At 40.8% G+C, this 16,044-nt stretch overlaps 1 protein-coding gene across 5 annotated transcripts in view; it reads right to left on the bottom strand.

Annotated features, from left to right (window-relative positions):
- Positions 1-509: 509 nt before the first annotated feature.
- CYRIA (CYFIP related Rac1 interactor A) overlaps positions 510-16,044 on the bottom strand; it is a 99,447-nt gene continuing 83,912 nt past the window's right edge. For all 5 annotated transcript variants that reach the window (XM_081068558.1, XM_081068555.1, XM_081068559.1 and 2 more), the window contains 8 exons: positions 14,823-14,928; positions 12,883-13,019; positions 12,333-12,410; positions 12,041-12,157; positions 11,870-11,949; positions 10,269-10,395; positions 5,910-5,980; positions 510-3,846 (listed from right to left, as the gene is read on the bottom strand). In XM_081068558.1, the coding sequence (XP_080924684.1) occupies positions 3,783-3,846; positions 5,910-5,980; positions 10,269-10,395; positions 11,870-11,949; positions 12,041-12,157; positions 12,333-12,410; positions 12,883-13,019; positions 14,823-14,928 (780 nt within the window). In that variant the 3' untranslated portion in view covers positions 510-3,782. The remainder of the gene's footprint in view (positions 3,847-5,909; positions 5,981-10,268; positions 10,396-11,869; positions 11,950-12,040; positions 12,158-12,332; positions 12,411-12,882; positions 13,020-14,822; positions 14,929-16,044) is intronic.

Here is a 16,044-nt window from a genome sequence, read left to right as displayed (position 1 = left end):
TTAAAAGGTGTAGGCATTAAAAGTCATGCTCCAGAACAGTTAGTTTCAATGTCCAATAGTTAAGAGATTTGTTTTAGAACTAAAGTTCCCTGGAAAACGTGCTTATATCAAATAGGTTATTTGCTGATTTTGTCAAATCCATAAAGTACTACTGTACTCAAACGAATGGTTGAAAGAGCATTTATTAGGGTTTCTTAGCCTCCTCGGACAAGTAAGCCTCATGTATTTCTAGATATCAGTCATGTCTGTTTATTTCATGCTTTTGTTTTACCTAATGAAGAGTCTTTGCTGAAGTAAATAAGATATAGCTGATACAAAGAGCAGTACATTTTGGGTATTTCATGTTGTACATAAAGAAACTGAGGCATAGAAAAGTCCAGGAGAGATGGTATGATTTCCTGGTGCCCAGAACAGTTGTTTAGCAAATATCTATGTTTGGCATGTATCATGATCATGTGCTTATCACCCGCTCGACCTTGAACGTCATATAAAAGACATGTATTTTTAAATATATGTACCAAACTTTAATTTTCATTTCACACCCAAAACTTCTGTACAAAAAGAGGCAAAGCAGGCAAAAAAAAAAAATTACAATGACTTTAGCGAAAAACGTATGACAACTTTAAAACAGTGTTGTGTATGCAACAGCCTTTATAAATGTAGTGGGGCAACTGAGATCCAGAATGTTTATTTCTTTAAGATACAATTCCAAGATTTATTGTTAACATCTAGAAAAACTCACAGCTGTCTAGGATGCAAAATTGAATGAGAAGTCTCTGAATTCTATTGGACAAGGATCCACAAATTGAGTAGGCTTCATTTTTCTTTTGAGGAAACATGACATTAGTTTTACTCGAATGTGATGCTGTATGAAAAATTTCAGTTCCCCATTAATATCTTGATATAACGGTGATGACGAGGGGCAAATGTTGATGACGAGGGGCAAATGTTGATGAAGCGTGATAGGAACTCGAGTTAAAATCCAGTATCCAGGAATCTTTTTGGTTGTTAAGGAATACCCCAGCTGGAATGAGTCACCCCAATTCAAACCTTCGTGGCTATTTGTTTTTTCACTTCTCATTCCTGGTGGCACATGAAAGGTTTCTAAGAACAAAGTTATAATGCCAAAATAGCAGTGCATCAGAGAAATGTAATGTCCAGCTTGTTGCTTGCCCAACAATAAGTATCCAAGTAATGGAAAACACTGTTTATTTGAAAACTATGAGACATCAAATATGAAATATAATTAACATTGACATGGAGGCTGCTAGCACTTCTTCTTCTGAACCACTCGTGGGTCTTGGATACATGTACATGCAGCACAAAGGAACATGATAGGTCATGACTCCAGGTGCCTAGAGGACAGTCTGTTGAAAGAATGTGTCTCCCACAACAGCTTTGGAGTGGACCCAAGATCCCTCACCTGTTCTTGATCACAGACATTCAGTGAACCTGTCCTGCTGATAATCAGAGGCAACAGTTCAGACCCTGGGCTTTTGAGAATCCATGTCCTTGTGAGGCGGCTTTGAGACAAGGTGACCTGGCTAAAATGGGGCAGGCCAGCAGCCCCTCCCTTATGTTTGGTCCCATTTGATAGAAAGTGTAATTAAAAGTTATAAATGCGCTCAACTATTTACTCTGCAAGTCCATTCCTCTATGCAAGACTTAGTCTCCTCACCTGATAAAGGAGAATGGACCCAGTGAGGAGAACCATCCAATGCCTCTGTATTTCTAGGCTTGCCAGTTGTTGCCCAAGAATAACAGTGGATGCCGAATAGAAGAATGTCTCTTATGATGAATATTTAATGAATATGTTCACCCAGTGTTAATCCTGTTTTTTGACTTCCTCTGGGATTTTAGAATCCCTAGGTTTGAAAGGGTCTTGAGGGCCATCTAGTGCATTTCTGTTCTGATGAGAGAAACCCCATCCAAGCAGCTATACTGGTTCAGCTTGAAAAGCTTTAAGGAAAAGGGTCTCTCCTTTCTCCGTTGACTGACATTTAGATAGAGACCATGCAATCTGTTCCGCCACTTGACTGGATTTCTTTGTTAAAAACAAAACAAAACAAATGTATGTCTCCCCTATTCTTGCAGGACTCAAAGGAATGCCAGCTGGCCACTAAAGTCTGGAAAGCAATGGTGTGACAGCTCATTTCTTGGGACACTGTGAATGATGCCAAACTCTGATGTACCCAGACCTAACTTCTGGAATTATCATTCACTGGGTTACTCTTCCCGTCTATCAGAAATAGGTCAGACTGAGAATTTAAAGTATCCAGTCACATCCCATAATATGTATGCATAGGCCACATGGTGAAAAAGAAAGAGCATGGAGTCAGGAGTGAGGTATCCTGGGTTCTAGTCCTATATTGGGGTGGATGAAGTGTGTGGGGGGTCCTGTTTGACTTCATCCTCTGTCTCATTTTTCCATTGGAGATTAGATTTGCAAGATTCCATTTTGAGCTCTGATCTGCAGACAGAATGACTCTAGGCTTTGTCATATCATTATTCATGATGATAAAGTGGGGGTGATGCTTACTGGACTCACTAAGGAAGAATGTAGGAGTCATTTTAATGACTCATAGTCTTATAGGGCTCTTGGAGATTATCTGTTTTCACTGTCCAGTTTATGGATGAGAAAGGTGAGGCACAGAGAGCTTAGGTGAATGTCCCAAGATCCCACTGTGAGTCAGTAGGGCTAGGACTAAATCCGGGAACTTGGACTAGGCTTTATACATTGCAACAAGCTAGCAATGGGGTCAGAGAGGAGCTGCCTTTTAAATACCAGATAACCAGAAAACACAGATGTTTTTCTCCCTCCAAACCTGTCCCCTGCGCCCACTTTTCTGGTCATCAATGAAGTGCCCTAGACCTCTGTTGTCACATGAATGGTCCACTGAAAACAAAGCTCCTATTGGGAGGGGCTGTGTGCCCAGCACTCTGCAAACAACTGCACTCTCAGCAAACTTGCCCACCATTTCAAAGCCAGAGCCCCATTCCTTGCCCCTGTGGACAGAGAATGAAGCAGAGAGATGACTGTCCTGTTGCCTGTCCCCCCCACCTTGTCCCCCACTTCCAAAACAACCACCTTCATCAGCCCACCTATGAAAGCACACCTATTTTTGCTTCTCTCCCACTAACTAACTCAAACACAGGTGATTTTCCTCTTGCAAAACTGAAAGCGAACTTAAGAGGAATATAAATCTAGACAGAAAGGGAATATGCTGATGAATAAAATACGTGCCAACAGAACGGTTGCACGTGTGGCTTGCAATCTGAGAAAAGAGAGGGAGTGTGATGAATTCAAAACACTTGGGTCGGAGTCTCCACATGCATTTGTCTTTTCTTAGATTCCTCTCTCCCTCTGTCAGGATAACAGTTGTGTTTCTAGTAGCTGACACAGGAAGTCAAATACTTTGTGTTCCTATAACTATACTTCCCAGAGAGATTACACATCTAGAAGTAAAACAATACCACAAACTATTAGCAATTTCTGATTGTTACAGGTGTAGTTAAAGGACTCCAGTAGCGAATTTCAAAGTCTCCAAAATTTGCCTTTGGAGAAGGCAGTTTTGTTGTAGACATCAAAGGTAAGGCTCTCAAGTCAATTTATGCACTGCTGGGTTGAGTCAGTCAAGATACAAATTAAGGTCCATATATTTCAGTGACAAGAAGGAAACGGTTATGTAAATACACAAGTATTAACATCAATCTGTATTAAATTATGTAAACATATACATCTTCTGAGGTCAGTACATAGATCCTCTTCTTTGAGCAGAGCTTTACTGAAGCATTGCTCGAATCTGTTTGGAAGTCGATTCATCATTCAAGTGCTTTGTAGTGAACCTGGATGGAGAGAAAATTATGGAGTTCGGTGTGTAAATAGTGCTCTGTGAAAGCTTCAATAATGATGTACCAGCCCATCTTGGGAGACACAGTTAATATTTATAAACCAAACTTAGTCTTGGTTTTTTTAGACAGAGAGCCACATTTCAATGCTTAGAGTATTCTCAGACAGATTGAAAATTTGATTCTTTCTTCCAAAGGAATTTTGTATTATGGTTATTAAACAAGTAGATCAAATAATCAAATAATTACACAGAGGAAATACAAGCAATCTCATTTTCCAGGGAGGTAGACTTCACATGATTGAGCGCAGAATCTTCACCATTTAAGCTACCCCTGCTAAGTCATGACTTTAAAAATATGGGTTTGCATAGCAACGTTACCCAACATTTAAATATTTGTGGTCTTCCATTTTCCTGGAAGCGCTTATCCTTATTGCCACCACAAGGGGGCACAAATGCAGGTGAACAAACCAAAAAGAACAAACCAAAAAGAAGTAACACATTCTGCATCCTCTTATTAACCTCGTATAGAAATAGTTTATGAAAAGGAAGGAAGGAGAATCAACATGTAATACAATCTTGACCGTGTCCTAGGCTCTCTTTCATTTTACTCACATTACCTCTTTGCAGGAGAGGTTATTCGCCTCCATTTTACAGATGACAAAACAGATTCAGAGAGGGTAAATGACCCATTCCAGATCACAGAGATGGCAATGCATGATTTGTGAACAACCTGTGGTTTCTGACTTGGGCCCAGGTCTGGCTTCCCCAAAGCCTGTGCTCTCTCACTTTATCACAGAGCCGACAAAGACACAAATGCCAGCACTCACAGGGGACCCACAGCCTACCACAGTGCCCTGCTCTCAAAGTCTTGCTTCATGAAATAAAGCCGGAGAGTTCAAAAGCTTCAGTAGCTAAAGTCTTCTTACTGAGTATGGAAAGCCACCTTTCTGAGAAATGGCACCGTTGGAGAAAACCTTGGTTGACCCACAGATTGTGGAAGGCTCTAATACGAATGCTACATCTGTTCTGAAGAATGATGATTTAGAAGCACCACAAAACAGGATCAATCTCAGTGTCTAGTTTATTTATCTCATGTGCAGCTCAGTTTCTTCACTTATTAAACAGGGATAATAGATCAGCCTTACTTCTTTGAGTTGTGATAATTAAATGAGACAATGTGACTGGGAGTGGAGTGTAAAACATCAGTGTTGTACATAGGTAGAAGATGATTGATCCATTCCACTTATTTTCATTGAACGCTTACTGCATGCACTACACTGCGAGGAATCAAAGATGAATGAGACGGCAGGGACGATAAAGCTTTCAAATTGCAATCCCATATTGGAATGGCTTATGCATCGGTATGATTTGACAAATTCCTGTAGATGCATCACAGCTAAAAAATGAAGATCCCTTCCCTGAAGCGGAGTAAGCACATGTATTCTTGGGAAGAGAGGCACACTTGGGGATTTACACAATGGGGAATAGGGTTCTCAGTGTTGGCAGCTGCATAGGTGAGTGGCCAGGGAGCTTCTGAACCAACACACACACACACACACATAATGGGTGCCTGAACCCCCAATCCAGAGATTTAATAATTTGGTCTGGGTTGGACCCTGAGCAGCAGTATTTTCATAAACTACCCACATAATTCTCAAGTGCAGCCAGGTTTGGAAACCTCTGGTGAAGGGGGTAAGTGAGACCTGGAAAGCTGCTTCATCTGATGAGTCCCTACTGACCACAAAGCAGTGTGGCCGTGACTTAGGCCCATGACCTGCGGGGTCACCCAGGCCCAGGTTTAGGTCTGAGTTTGGCCACCTGCTGTGTGACTTTTGGCAAGTTATTTAAAATCTGTAAATCTCAGTCTTCCATCTGTAAAAAGGTGATGATAAAAGTGGTGCTGACCTCAACAGGTTGTTGGGAAGACTAAATGTGTTAAAACACACAAGGAGTTAAGCCTGGGACTCCAGCCTTCAATGCCTGTCAGGACAGCATTTAAATTTGCAATGGATCTGAAGGGTTGACTCCCTGGCAGGTAAACCATAGGGTGGGGCTCACCTGAGGGCATTCAGCAGCCCCTCCACACTGTCCGGGGCCTGTTCCTTCAAAACCTTTATGCACCCTTTCATCTAGGAGGAGAAAGCACAACATTTTGTTAATAACCTAGTAATTCTGTTCGATGAGATCTGTCCATTGTAACATCTGCCCATAATAATATCACATTATTTTTGCCTACAGAAATCAAACATAGAAATGACCAATAGACCCTCCTACCCCATCGGGCCAGTGAGTTGCTCCTCTGGGCTTCTAGAAGCTTCTATGTCAGTTTTTATAGTATACTGCAATTGAATATGTTCCATATCTGGCGTTCGGGGACAAAGACTTGAGTCTTTGATCTTCTTGTTTTATACTCTAGAGCCAAGTGCAGGGCTTTCCCTCCAGTTTTACGTGAACTAATTATCATTATTCAGGTCATTCTAACACTTTTTGAGACCCCTCAAAGACTAGGCTAATGGCTAGTAGAGAAACTAAGAGTAGTGGTATGGTGAGTATAGTTCCTAGGTTGTTTGTTGTGCTCAGTGGAAACTGACTGACTGAATTACAAACCTGATCATGTTTTGCCATCCCACTGCCCAGAATGCTTTTCCTCATTCAGCTCTTTGATTGGCAAACTCTAAACAAGTTTTTTTCAGGCTGAGCTGAAAATCGCCAGTACCAAAAAGCCTCTTCTGACTGTATTACCTTCACAAAGTAGAAAAAAACAAAACTTCTCTGTATTCCTAATAGTACACTGGCATTTATCAGAGAACCTTGGAGATTGTAGTACCCAGATAATTTGTCTTTCTCACTAGACCAGGAGAGGATTGGTAAAGAATGGTGGTGAGGAATGTGAAACATGTGGAGGCCGAAGGCCTCGGTTTCATACATGCTTGTTTGTTTAGTGTCCTCACGAACTTAGGCAAGTTTCTTAGCTTTTTGTGCCCTTCGACTATAATTTATTCATAATTTGGGAAAATCACGAAAGCTAAATTTATACAGATCACAATATATTAATATGCACATTTAGACTTGTGTGTGTGTGTGTGTGTGTGTATCAAGGAAGAACCTTTCTGTAAAGAATAAAATCACTCATTTTAAACTCAGATGTTCATGTACTGTATTAGATTTGGGAACACTAAGGGCCTCTTTTATAGTGGTCACTTATAAACATTTTCTGTGGGTATACTTCTGGTATATCAAAAATTTTTCTTAACGACCTGATAAACTCTGACTGATGGAGGCAGCCAAAGCACAGAGTTGAGAATCATTTGGGGGTCATGTATAGGCTCATCATGAAAGAATGTCATGGTCAAACAGAGATGTCTACCATGAGTACAGGATGGGATCAAGCTCAGGGATGCAGAGATTTGGACCCTCCTCCAATGGAGCTCATAGTCTAGTGGGAGAAGAGAGACCAATAGCTCATTATTATAGTTTGATATCTGTTCTTGTAAAAAAACAAGTTCTTATGTTCTTATGTCAAAGGAGCAATGGGAACATGGATTAGAAAAGGGGTACCCTTTGGGAATTTTTAGTTTTATTTCAGGTTGATTAAAGTCTTGGGTGTGAATAATAAAATGTGGTCAGGGATGTACTTGATAGGTGTTAAACACCTAGCAACGTTCCTGTATGGAAATGGATCAGAGGAAGCAAGACTGGAGATAGGAGGACCAGTGCGGGCCCTTGAGGGTGTGGAGCGTGAGAGCAGCAGTGGGCATGGAGAATCAGGGAGATGTGGGAGGATTTATCTGAAGCCCCATCCATAAGACTTGGTGACGTGATAAGATATGGGGGTGAAAAGGAGAGAAAAAGACAATTTCTCAGTACTGAGAGACAATTCCAGGTGTCTGCCTTTGAGACTGGGTTGGAAGAAGGTGAAATACCAGAGACAAGAACCCAGGACGAGGAACAGCTTTGTGGGCAAAAGATTACCTTTGATTTGAGGATGGCCATGGTTCAGGTGGCCAGAGGAGGTGAGGTCTGGAATTCTGGGTATATTTGGGGCTAGAGACCGGGGTTATGGAGTGACTCCTTATTGGATCATTCCATATGATTCTAAGGAAATTAGATGAAAGTATCATCTAACTCCAGCCTGTTTTTCCTGGCACCCAAGAATAGAATCTATTCTCTCAGTGACACATACCCAGCCTGGGCTTCAGTGATGTTGCTCTGCTGATTCTTTCTGCCTGAGAATTTTCCTTATTTCTGTCCACTTGGTAAAATCCTACCCCTTCTTCAAAGTCCACCATCACTGTCTGTCTCTGCCTCTAAGCCTAGTGAGTGTCTCCCTCACCTGGGTTTCTAGAGCTTACTGCGCATCCGTTTTATACTCCAGTGTATGCTCTTCCTAAGTGCACGTAACAGTACCTATTTCAGGGCCTTATAGATAAATATTTGTCTTTTCACAGTGGATGCTAATGTTCTAAAGATTTATAACCCTAGTGTATGTTACTGCTGGCTTAGAAGCAGACTGGGAGGAAACACTTTATGTCATCAAAGAAGATGGCCCATCAAATGCATGTTGTGTTTGGTAAACCCCAAACTTTCTTACAGATACGTGCAAACTTCAATATGAAGAAGGCTTCCTTAGAGGCCTGCATGAACAAATAAACTTCATCAAGACGATATATCATTAGATTTAACATTATGTAATGTTTACGACCTCAACAGAAAGACTCAGTAAATGATAAGCAAGGACAAACTTTTTAAAGGTAACAGCTATAAGAAATAATGGTACCTAGTGCATTTTTAAGTATTGACTCTGTGACTAGTTAACAAATGCCTATGGTAAATGAGAATGTCCTGTGAGTACCAGGTAATAAACTCAACCCATATTCAAATGATATTCATGGAGTTGTTAATAGAGTTATTTATACTCAGTCTATAATATTCAAGTTAAATACTACAGTTAAAGTCTCACAAAGAACACAGTAAAAACACTTATTGGTATGCAAAATTTCCATAATATACTGCTATAAAAATTAAATATCTTTTAAAAATAAAATTTAGAGCAGGGTTTTAATTTGTTAAACATATACACATATAGACACTAGCATGAATATAAATAGAAAGGACATATATATATACTAACATATTGACAGTGATCATCTGTCTATGGTGAGGTGACTACAGATAAATTTAATTTTCTGTATTTTTATTTCCTATATTTTGTGAAATTTTTCATATTAATATTTATTTTCTTGGGAAACAGAAATAATTATATTAAAAATAACAAAGAGTCTGTGAAGAACCATGTGCTAGATGTGCTAGGAAGCCAGAACCTCAAAATGAGTAATCCAGGTTGCATTTTTAATTGACAAATTTTCTTACATTCTGCAGACTCGTGGCCCCTCTGGGCATGTAGGCTTTCTGTCTACACAGGACTAAAGCATCAAAGATGCTGTTCTGTACAGACAAATGAGCATAGGTGGGCAGCACAAACTTATTCATCTCAGATAAGTTAGCACCAAGAGGTCCTATTCTGTACTTAAGAGTCTTTCAATTACTACATGGAGTATGCCACTGCGGGATGCTATAGGCAAGTGCTGGCCTGAGAGGGGGCTTCCCACTATCAATCTCAAATCACTGGCACCCAAAATCATTTGTTTGCCAATCGTATTCATTCACTCATTCAGCAAATACTCTATGGAACATTTGTTTATTTATAATAGTACCCAGGCTTTATGTCCTAAGGACACTGCTAGGCACTACATCGATATTAGGTATATAGATAATGGTCTCTGCTCTTGCCGCCACACTGAGTCTGTGAGAGAGCTGGAAACTCCAATATGGTAGGTGCTTTGAGAGCCAGAGGAGAAGGAAGGCTCTGATCCATGCAGGGAACAGGATGAAGGGACACTTGAGGAGTGTCTTAAAGGAATCCACCTATCAGAGAAGAGCAAGGGATCTCTGGGCAGGGAAAAAGGGCTCAAGAGAACGCATGGGAATCAGGTGAAGCAACTGGTAAGGGTGGTAGCAGAGGAAGTTGGAACGTTGTTTGGGATTTGACCATGGTGCCTTGTAATCCAGTGTTTCCCAATGCTTTTCACATTAAGACTCATACAACATTAAAATATATTTATATGGCATTAAGTAAACTGAAGGGGTAGACCGTTCATGTGTTCAGCTCCTCTACAGGCTGAGAGAATCAGCAACTCCATGTTCCTGCTAAGCTTTGGAGGTTGGGCGTTTTGTCATAAGTGCATGAAAAACACTCGACTTCTTGCTATAAGGAGAGCTGCCATGTGGGGCTTGCATCTTGGAGAGATCTCTCAGTGCATGAAAGTGGGAGATGGAGGAGAGGGAAGGAAAAGCAAGGTCTGTTTGGCAACGTTGGTGAACCCTTACTCGGAAAGCACATTTTATGATTATTCTTACATCGATTTTGGACGTCTTGCAGAAAGCTCCCACAGGGTGGACGTGGTCGTAGAGGATGATGACCCCAACCATCACCCTCATGCAAAACATCAATGTTTCTTCACTCGTGAACCTGCTCCTGTACTCCCTGGAAGAGAGATGAAAAGGCAGCGCTGTTACTTCCTAGCCCAAGCACGTTCGTTTCTGGCTCCACAACTGGCTACTTTAGACTCCTCCAATCTTCTCTTGAGAACAATCCCAGACCTGTAACCACTGGGTTAATATGCTCTTATAGAAACCCATGATGATAATTCTCCTTGAATCTATCCAACTAGCAATTCAGTGTGAAAATAAGGTAAATTAGAGGGTAGTAAATTCTCTTCTCTCTGCCCTTCAGTGAGCCAGCTCATCACGTACATCACACCCTCACCCATCAATCTCGAATATTTTATAGCAGGTCCCTCTGGCTGTCCAAGATTATCGAGAATAATGGCTTCATTACGGAGAAAAAGAATCAAGCTCATTTCCACAGAGCAGCTATCATGTCCCCAGTAAGGGTAACTTCCTTTGTTAAGATACAGGCTGCAGATTGAATTAACTGGCAAAGATACCTAAAAGAAATGATGTACCATTTATTGGGCTGAGAGTATTCGTGAAGTCTGAATTTTGTTCACGTACCTTGACAGGGTCTCTGATGATTCAGATAATTCAGGACAGTACTAGAGGCTTTCTTAATCTTTATTTCATCATGAATTGGCCCCACAATGAAGATGATTACTGTTTTTGTCATGGAATAAATCTTACCTTTGCTATAAGTGAAATGTTTGAAGTGAATGCCACCTTACACTTGAACGGGACGTCAAATTTTACAAGACATTCTTGATGCCTTTGGGCCTCCCAACACCGCAACTTGGATGGCATTATGGGAATATCATCATATAAGGAAAGCAAGGTCCAGGCTGTTTGGACTTGTGTATGGGCCCAGAAGGGGCTACAGACATAAGCGGAACCCCGACTTTAGAATGTGGACTTCCTCATTACCATGTTGCCTCACCCTCAACAACCCTCAACCATTTTTAAAATCTAGCAATTAGTGTAAATACAAAGAAATTGTCTCTGTGTGTGTATGTGTGTATGTGTGTGTGTGTGTGTGTGTGTGTGTGAGAGAGAGAGAGAGAGAGAGAGAGAGAGAGAGAGAGAGGAAGAGAGAGAAATTCATCATCATTCTTGCAACAATCTTACCACTTGTACTCTTGGTTCTAAATCCTCTCTCAAATCCTTTCTCCAATATATTTATAATAGTGCCCAGTCATTGTACTCAACCCTCCATTTGGGTCTTGTACAATTTGTATAGCATCTTTGATTCAAGTTTTGGTCCCGCCATCTAACAAGCTGTTCAATCTTTGGGAAGTCAGTTCACCAGTTTGGACCTCAGCTTCTTCAGCTCTAAAATGGGGATAACTACACACTCATCACCCAGCATTCTTTGTGAAATTAATTCAGTTAATATATGTGCAAATGTTAACGTGCTGACCAATGGTTAGATGTCTTCATTATCATTATATTGACAGGCTCTGCCTAGGTAAACTCTCAACAACAAATACATCTCTGATGTAACTTACGGCGTCTCCAGCATGACTTTACAAACACTCGTCATCGTACTGAGGCAGTCTGTGGTGTTCTCTATTGGCAGGGTTTTGTTCTAAATGGCAGATAAGAAATGGATGTTAGCCCCGCTAGCAGCTTTTAAGTGCAATCAAGGAACAAGCACCTCGGTGTTCAACCTCACTTACTTCGGAGACAAAGTGCATTGTGGCATTGCTCAGGGTTTTCAGCATGGGCGTGGCTTCTGCGTAGAAGAGGGACATACGGTTGGCCATCTCATTGTTGACTTCGTTCTCAATGTCTAGCTGATGAAAATAAGAAGAGAAGATGCAATTGTTCAAGAGATGGTCAAAATCCCCAGACGATGTCCTCTGGAAATGGAATTACAGACAAGGACTGTCTTGTCCCTGTGCCTTGCCCAACGCAGAAATCAAAGGCATGGAGATAGGGTACCTAGACCCAGGAGCCCCAGGGACTCACATGCATGTTGTTGATGCGATTGCGACTTATTGTCCTTCTGTAGTAGCTGAAATCATTCTGAATAGCCGGGTTCCTCATCTGAAATCCAGAAGGGGAGAAAGAAAGTCAGCTCTCAGCATCAGATGGGGAACACCCATTAGGAGCCCAGACATGAGATTTTGTAAATACACCAGGACTTCTGGTTGTTACACGAGTCAAAGCAATTCCTGCTTAAACATGAGCACTCAGAGCTTCATTATTTAAAAATATGTCGTTTTTTACTGTAGGGTTGACTTCAAGAAAGAGTATATTTGTTCTCAGTGAGGAATGACAGTCAAAAAGGTTTTCTCTTATTGCATTAGGCAGATTTTGAAATTCCACATAAAAACTACCATCTTAAGTCACTTCTACCACAATGAGTACAAACTGTCACCACCTTATAGGTCTCTCTAGGGAGTGATCTATGTCTCACTCATCCCTCTATTGCTCCACCCCACAGCACTGGGGAGGACCTGTATGAGTGGGTACACAGTACAAGTTTCTTAAATTGTCAAAGCAGATGTGGCCTAACCTTCAGCTCATCGAATCGAAGAGTGAAATGCAGAATTTCCGCGAACTCCTTTGCCAGGGCCTGCTCCCGCTCCAGGTGTTGGGTTGGCGTGTAGGGTGGACAGGTCAGAGATTCTAATAAACTCTGAAGAGCTTTTTCTGAAAGTCAGAGGGATAAGTACATGTTTGAGGTGGCCCACAGAGATCCTTCACAAAGCACAACTTTGTAGCCCCAGTTGATATTCTCACAGGTAACCTGCACAGGTCTTTCCCCCTAACTGTGTGAAAGGTGATGTGTGTGGCTGAAAAAGAGGAGCCCCACATATGAGCAACTGCCCCCACTGCAGGAGTCCCCCATGGCAACACAGTTTTATAAATGTCCCTTAAAGCTCAGGGAGACCCTCACCTGTTCGGTAGTCCCAATTCCTAACACTGTTGGAAAAGCACAAATACATGTTTTTGGATCATGTGCGTGTGATAGCCACTCGTGATTCAGGATGAGATGAGGTAGCCCTGAATACAGGGGTTAGAAACCTGCTTTGCGGGGAGAAACATCAGGTCTCATTCCAGCTCTTCTCTTCATGTACACTCTAACCTAACCCAGGAACATTTTTCCTACAAACCCATTCCCATATCTACCTCCATTATTGTCCTTGAAATAGTATCATTATTCCTACTTGACATTCCTTTGCAATTTTTTCTTCAATATATTTCTAACAGCACCAAGTCATTTAACCAATCCTATATCACAGGGTTTGGCAAAGTACAGCCACAGGCCAAATGTGGGCCACTGTCAATTTTTGCAAATGAAGCTTTATTGAAACATAGCCGCACTCACCCCTTTATGCATTGACTATGGCTATGTTTGTGCTACAATGGCAGTTCCAACAAACAGAGAATGGCCCATGAGCCTAAAATATTTACTGTCTCTTTATAGAAAAGTTTGCCAGTACCTGCTCGATAGTCTTTAAATGTCTTTCATAGTGTCTTTACAAGGGAATTTCTAGCCTCTCCCATCTAGGGGAATGCACTGTCTTCTGGGGAATGCACTTGGCCTGCTCTGACAGGGGCATCTTTTCCCTCCCGTTGAGCTGAAACATGGTTCTTTGGGGTTTCAGTTCACTGAGTCTAGACATGGACTTTAAGAAAACAGAGAAGTCAATCCCTCATCAACCTGAGAGTCTTCAAAAGCTCTCTTTTCTTGAAAAACTGGTTCAGTTTCACTCAATTACTCCCTTTGGGTCTCAGCTTCAAGTTCTCTAGACATCATGGCTGTTATTCTCCCCAAACATTTCAATTTCTCTGTTTTCCTCCTAAAATGTAGAATTTGTTTATGGCAAAAGTAGAGTAGAACGTGACTACCCTCTTCCTCATTCTAGATATATTATATTAACTAATGAAACCTCAGATAGTTTTACTGTTGGGGAAAGTGGTTATATCGTATCGGTGGTCAAACTGTGTGTGTTGTCAAGCAGACTTGACTTTACTCTTGCTTCTATAAAGCCATCCTGTATGTACAGAAATTTGTGTTTTGTTTGTTTTTGTTCTAAAGCTTAAGGGCAGAACATTATGTTTGTCTTTCTTGTATTTTACTATATTAAATTCATCACATTACTCCAGCTAACCAAGTTCTTCTTAAATTAGCAGACAACTTGTATCTTCCAACTTCTCTACCATCTAGAAACATATGACAACACTGTTAAGAGCTGGATTTAGCTGAGAAGAAGACCAAGGAGACACCCACCAGTAGAGACACGCTAAATATGCCAAGGACTTCAGGAGATGTGATGTCGAAATAATTGAAAGAAATGAAAATGACAGGAGTTGGTGTCTACGGCTTCTGATAAGACGTAGTAAATGATGGGAGACATTTCCTAAGGCCCCGAGATCTTCGTGCTACTTTCTCAAATACCACAACAGAACTTCACACGTGGGACATGAAAACTATGAACACACACTCACCTAGCCTTATAGAAAACTCATAAAATCTCTTTAGCCTCACAACCAGAGGACACACTGCGTTCCAAGCTTTCTCTTGAAGCTGAATGTCATTGGGATTTTGAATTGCCTATAAAAAAAAAAAATCACAGAATTGTTTAAAAAGCGGCAATAAGCTCCACATCAAAACGACTTAAGACTGAGAAAGGATTTTGGTTCTAAAATATACAATTCCTAGTGTACTTTGCTAATGTGCATTTCTTAAATTGACAGCAGTTCGTCGGACTGTCCTCCAAGATGCTCCATTAAAATGGCGATTTCAACACTTGAACATAATGCAAATGACTCTACAATTAGATCCTGTGTCAACTTACTTTTTTTCCCATTTTCTTTAATGTAAAAAAAATGCACATCTAATTGGAAGCAATTCAGCCCTCCTCCATCACCATTTACTCTTTTAAAGTAGAGCTGATGTTCATTATGAAGTGCAGGCTCTGTAGATGTTTTCCTTTCCTGACAGTCTATGATGTTACCTAAATTACCTACATTAATGGTGACCCCCAAAGTAGGAAAAACAACCTTTTAACAGGCTGTTACTTTCTTAGAAATGCTGTTTTGCCTGGGTTTCAGCAGCTTGAGAACTGTGATGTTAGCGGTAGTTTTTCCAGAATGATGATGGCAGCGGCAGTAAGGTGTGTGTGTGTGTGTGTGTGTGTGTGTGTGTGCACGCATGTGTGTATGATACGTCCACAAAACTAATTATTTCAAATAATAGGAGTGTGAAGTTTCTTGCCTTTAAGGCATTATGCAGTCTCAAAAGTCACATTGAAATTTTCCTTTTTTGTTTTGGTGGTTGTTTTGTTTTTCACGTATTTATTTTTTTAATCTCACAAGTCAGTTCAGAATGACAGACCTGCAGGCTACTTAAAGTGAGCTAGTTTATGACTGTTGTTTGCAATGCCGGTGGAACCTGCCAAACTTATTACAAAATGTTGGAAAGTTCGTGTAAACCCAGACTCATATTTCAACTGTTGTTCACAGACTTTATGTATACGTTTCCCTCAAATGAAGTAATAGACTGACAAATTATTATTTAAATGTGAGTTCTGCAATATCACATGTATGTCTAAGAAGAGAATGGCTAATATTTTACATGGTCTACAGCACTGTGTGCTCTGATTAATGTACTAGAATAAAAGGGGCCATTCATACATTTTTTTTTAAAGACACATTACCCTCCTTGTTC

This window comes from Rhinolophus hipposideros (genome assembly GCF_964194185.1).
Source record: "Rhinolophus hipposideros genome assembly, chromosome: 12".
Lineage (NCBI taxonomy): Eukaryota > Metazoa > Chordata > Mammalia > Chiroptera > Rhinolophidae > Rhinolophus > Rhinolophus hipposideros.
The sequence above is the reverse complement of the archived record's forward strand: the minus strand, read 5'-3'. Positions and strand labels throughout refer to the sequence as shown.